This window comes from Pinus tabuliformis, chromosome Q, assembly GCF_031772625.1.
Source record: "Pinus tabuliformis cultivar Carrire ecotype Pingquan chromosome Q, CPIR1, whole genome shotgun sequence".
NCBI lineage: Eukaryota > Viridiplantae > Streptophyta > Pinopsida > Pinales > Pinaceae > Pinus > Pinus tabuliformis.
In genome coordinates this window covers 249082364-249088200 of record NC_142296.1, presented here as the reverse complement: position 1 = coordinate 249088200, position 5837 = coordinate 249082364, and the positions used below count along the sequence as shown (strand labels likewise).

Genomic DNA, 5837 nt, shown 5'->3' with positions numbered 1-5837 from the left:
GCCTGAAGTGGCCGCGTTGACTCAAGTCGTGGACTGTTTCCCTCTTTGAGGGTTTTAACCACGTCAAAAGTACTGGTGTATTGATCTGCGATCTGTTTGTGAGCGGTGTCCTTTGGTGTTCTGTCTGAGGAACTTACCCTGTAAATTCCTACAGAAAAGGCCCTAAGGTGCAATAATATAAGAATGACTTAAATTGCAATGCTTCGATGCGAAATTTTAAAACATACGTGATAAATTTTAAAGCACTTTTAATTATTAAAAATCAAATTGAGTTTTCTTTGGAAGTTTGATCCAAGTTATGACATTACAAGATAGAAGACTATAAGACAAAGAACACATTAACTATGTTGCTAGATAGGCAATTTGACACAAACATATACACAAAGAGAGAGCGCCCCAGCATATGTATTTAAGATAATAACCCCAAAAAACATATTCACAATGTTGCTAGATAGTCAACCCAAACAAAGAACATCTACATTTAACATATTAATCCAAAAGAATAGATTAGCTATGTTGTGGGATAGAAAACACAAGAAAGTGTTTTCACCTTTGCAAGATATCAGTAGTGATGAAAGCCAAATATATAACATCATTGTTTTCCTCACACACACAATTATTTTCATTTTTACAAGATATTAGTTGTTACTAAAAACCAAATCTATGACACCAATGTTTCTTCACCTACATACACACACTCACCACCTCACTCCCCAAATATATATCATTGTTTTCCTCACACAATTATTTTCATCTTTACAAGATATTAGTTGGTACTAAAAACCAAATCTATGACACCAATGTTTTCTTCACATGCATACACACATTCACCACCCCATTCCCCCTCCCCTCTAACCTGCAATCCACACACAAAAGTATCATCTTGGTGGAAAGACACTAGCAACAACTGAAACCAAATCTAGTGAGCCAAATCTACCACACTAGTGTTTTGCTTCAAGCAATGACAATAACAATGGCAAATCTACCAAAAACACAAAACATTTTCCCTTTTACAATATCAACAATAACCAAAATCAAAACTATTACACTAATATTTTCTTTTTTACAAAATATTAGCAACAACTAAAACCAAATCTAGCACGCCACTAATATTTTCATGTTCAAAAAATATTACTAATTACTAAATTCAAATCTGTCATACTTAGTTTGGATTATCTTAAGGGTAAACTTCTTTACATGAGTCATGGTTAACAAAGTGAATAACTTTACTCAAACTAACCCTAACAAGTACTTGAAAGGGTGTTTTTACCCATCAAACTATTTTAGAACATGAGTAAGACTACTACAAATCAATTCCAAATACCAAAACTCCAACTAAATACAGAGAAGACTCTGGACCTTTACCCTCGTGAACAAGTACCCCCACTAAAATTGACAGCTTCTTTGACCAGGGCAACCACATCTGTTTTGATAATGGAATCCATACTCCTACTGTCCGTTATTCCATCGTTCCACTTAAACCATCTGCTGCTTAGTCCACATTCCCATCTCTTGTTACTCACCGTCCCTAACCGATCCGCTTCTGTTACATGTGAAATACGAAATTTCCAATCCTCTGTAACATACGTTTCAGTCTCTTTGTAACGGATGTTTATCACCAGAAACCTGCCCGGGTGTGGAAAAACAAGTAATTGATCAGGGGTTCGATCCCCCCATGCTTTCTCAACCCATTCTACCATTTCTGGGCGAATGTTATCGAGTTGCACTTCGTGTGTCGCAACTCCCAGCCTGAAATCCATTGCTGTCTGCCCTTCTCTACAGAAGGTCACGAACCCATGTCTTTTTGGCAGCCTGCGAACTCTTGTAATTGCCGCCCTCTGTTCTGAACTGAGTAGGGTTTTGGAACAGGAATTGGGTACGGCAGAGGCAGATTCGCTTGATTCTACAATTTTTCGGAGGTATCGATCTCGCCTTGCAGGATCTTGTAGGTTAACATACGCTTCTTCAGCGACCCTATTGGCATTTTCAGATCCAACCCCACGTTGATCAAACTGAATTCGGATCAAACACCTCCTGTAGGCTTTCTCAAGTTCCTGATCCGATGCTCCCCGATTCACATCTAGCACCTACATTCACTTCATATAAATAATTTGAACAAATTCATCTACATTTTACTAAAAAAAATCAAACTCTCAGAATGGAGGTTTATGTGATTTGGGATTAAAGCATAATTTTCTTTAATAAATCACATTAAATTTGATGATCGGCCTTAAATTTGATGATCAGCCTTAGAACCTATAAGGATTCATTATCTTGGTCCTGAAAATATCCTCAGTAGAGACTTGAAAATGAACCTCAGTAGAGATCATCAAATTTTGATGTGATGCTTTAAGATCCAACGATGAAGTTGGGGTGTGGAGTTCAAAAGATAATATCCCTGTTATGAAAGATTATGTAAATTATGATTCAAACTTTTTGTTATAATAACATTTGAAATTCAAGATTCAAATCCTCTGAATCTAACTAACCAAAAAATAAAAATCAAGCACTTTACCTGAAAATAATCTTTGGCTTCAAAAATGCGTTTGATTTCACTGTTTTGCAACAAACCCTCATTACTATCACAGCGAACAGATACATTCAATCGCCGAGGCCGTCCTAGGTCTTCAAGATCTGCCACATGAATGCTAATTTTATTTCGAGTGGAGACCTTCACGTATTCCAGCCGTTCTAACTGAAGCCTAGCAGCTGTTACATCTGTCTCGGAACATCCAGTGGAGAAGTAATAATTCAGCCTTTTCTGCCTGTAGGCTTCCTCTAGGCATTGCAGCGAAATGAAATCTCCACTGCCTAGCTGATCATATAAATTATGCCCATGAAAAAGTTGCTTTCCAAATCGAATCATCAATTTAACTGTCCGAGTTGTTTCCGCATTCTGTGAGCGCAGGAATTGAAGGCATGAAAGCAGCTTATCGCCATAAGCCGAGAAGTCCCAGTAGGAATATAAGACATGTTCTGAAATAGAGAAATTTTTCGAGAACTGGGCACAGAGGCCATTCACATCATATTTCGATTTAAAATGCATTTGACCGCGTACACACCTCACATAACTCGACCCCTCCTCGCATGTTGCTCCAGATTTGAAGCAGAGACACGATTCAGAGGTTCCCCAAGGTGTTTCTCCTGAAAATTTTTCAAAACAAATTTTGTCCACAGCACAAAGTGGCTGTTCAAGAAATTTGCAGAAACAGTAGACGAAAAAGTCAGGATGGTATCCCTCTGCTTTGGCCACGACAGAACACAGACGAAGTTCAATGGCCCAGGCAACGCCATGTACAGCTTCCTCTGATTCGCCATATATATAAAGTTTTCCAGATTGATTCGATAGTCTAAGGGAAGAGATCCCCGGAAAGTTTCGGAAACCCTGGATGTTTGCTCCCTTCCTCCCTATAACTACTGGCATAGCTACACTGGGAACTCGCAACTCCCTGTAAAAGTTTGATGATGAGGTCTTACGCATCGTCCCTTCCATGGCCTTTCTCCGTTGGGAAGATTCTCTCAACTCCAAGGGTTCAATTTTCAACTTTACTTGCAAATGCAATGTGCTTATTGTTTGATTACATAATACTTCAGAGGGGATATCTAGGAGGCATAGAACAGTGGGTTATACCTAGGAGGTATAGAACAGTGGGTTAAGGGGTTAATTGGTTTGAGTAGGGTTGGTTTTCTTTGTTAGGTTTCGGATTGATATTTTTTTGTTAGGTTTCGGATTGATATTTTAGGAATTGAGGATGGAAGTTATTTTTGGGAATTGGCATCCAAGTTTCTGAACATAAAAACTATTTTTGGATTAATATTTTAGAGGTTGAGGATGAAAGTTATTTTTGGGAATTGGCATCCAAGTTTCTGAAGATAAAAACTATTTTTGGAAGAATGCATCTTCAAGCTGGATCGAACATTGCATGCTAAAAATAAAAACCACTTTTAAAAAAATAAATTATATCCAAACTCAAATAAGCTTCACATAATCCCTAACCTTTAATACATAAATATTTTGTTCTTCAATCTAATAAACAAACTAACTCTACTTAACTTAGCCCTAAATAAAATATATATATAATAAAATTATAGAGAAGCATCAAGTTCGGGATCATGTCAAATGAGTTTGTGTAACTCGGAGTGCCATCATGTTCTTGGATAATCAGACAATCCACTAAGAATCTACTTTAAATTCTGAGTCAAGATCCCATTCAAGCGAAAATCCACGCTGTGTCTGTCCTACTTTGCTGTTGGGTTCTGACTGAGTGGATGTCACGAAAAAGCAAAAGAAAGAGGATACATCTGTATTTATTTATTTTTCTTCAAATGATAAATAGCTAAATATAAACATTTCCATGAACCATCTCTTGGACAGAACTTAGCTTAATTATCTTCTAATTTTCAATACAAAACTTTTGCAATTAAAATTAATTTATATTTCATAAAAACTAAAAAAAAATCACTATATTATAATATGTTATAATTATTATTCTGTTATATAAAAGTTTGTTATTAAATTTAATCTATTCTTAATTTAGGAGGAGAAGTTGAAAGAATATTTCAATAATTTCTAACAATTTTCAAATTAATTTGTTATTTATAGAATGTGATTTATTACATTAATGTCAGTATTAATTCCAATAATCTCTCCTAATGCTTACATCACTACATATACACAACAAAAGAAGTATAAGAAAATTTTCTTTAGAAGGTTTGCAGTTCCTAGCCTAGGTTGAGCTTTATCAAATGGTCTCATAACCCTGGTAAAGGTGTAGCTGGCAAGTTAAATTCTTGAGTTCCACTCTTGAACTCCTTAATTACAGATCTCCCGAATTGAATGACTGAACAACATCCACACGTTCTTGCATAACCTCACAAATAGATTGCAATCCACATGCAAACCTCTATAACTAATGAGAGATCCTTCCCTAGATCCAGAATTTTCAAATTAACTGGACAATCATCCATGTTGAATTTTTACCTGTACTTGATCTCATTTAACTTTGGCAATACAAATTCACTTTACCATTACCTCTTCCACTTCCACTCGCTGTTAAATATTCATCATCATTATTGCATACATAATCTCTAAAAGCGTAATGTAATAACATAATGACAATCTGAAAACCCTTGAAAACTACTAATGTGAGCACAGCGTACACGCCATTGACTTTACCACATTATGAAATGTATACATCTCAACAATCAAATTAGCAATAATGTATTTTTCCATTGTTGCTACAAGAGCCCCTTTTTCAAGCGAAGAAACACCAAAGAGATCTTCACTCTTAATTGCTACTTTTAGTTGAAACATCAAAATGGAGCCAAAACCCCCGTGTATATAAACCTTCATGTAGTCAAAGCTAGATTTCATAGGATTCAAATCGACATCCTTCAGGCACACTTTGTTGGAGGAGTGTGAAATTTAACTGAATCTCTACAGTAGTCATAAATCATGTATATTTTGTGTACCCACTTGAGTTGCATGCTTTGATTTACACAAAGTGAAGCATAGGTAGGTTTATCCCGTCACGAATGATCCATAAAGTGTCGTGGATATTCCATCTAGGATATTCATCACAACATATATGATAAAACTAAATCCAAAATCCGCACTATTAAGGTTTATTTCTCTTTAGATTTATGGATTTGTAGATTATTATTTATTATGTATGCATGTAAATCAAAATTTAAGCAGAAAATAGAGCAACGAAATAAAAACTCTTAAATACATTTGACACAAGATATATCTGGGAAGCCTTTTCAAGAGAAAATCCATCTGGAAGGTGAGGTTTTTCTGCTCTCTTTCTCTGAATAAAAAATGACTACAAGTACAC

The 5837-nt window shown here is 35.8% G+C and overlaps 1 protein-coding gene across 1 annotated transcript; it reads right to left on the bottom strand.

Annotated features, from left to right (window-relative positions):
* Nucleotides 1-1142: 1142 nt before the first annotated feature.
* LOC149219113 (uncharacterized) lies at nucleotides 1143-3641 on the bottom strand. The gene is made up of 2 exons (XM_089384273.1): nucleotides 2516-3641; nucleotides 1143-2087 (listed from the first exon to the last, which is right to left on the bottom strand). Exons 1-2 carry the CDS (start codon nucleotides 3491-3493, stop codon nucleotides 1362-1364), a joined length of 1704 nt encoding a protein of 567 aa, XP_089240399.1. The 5' UTR covers nucleotides 3494-3641; the 3' UTR covers nucleotides 1143-1361.
* Nucleotides 3642-5837: the final 2196 nt, after the last annotated feature.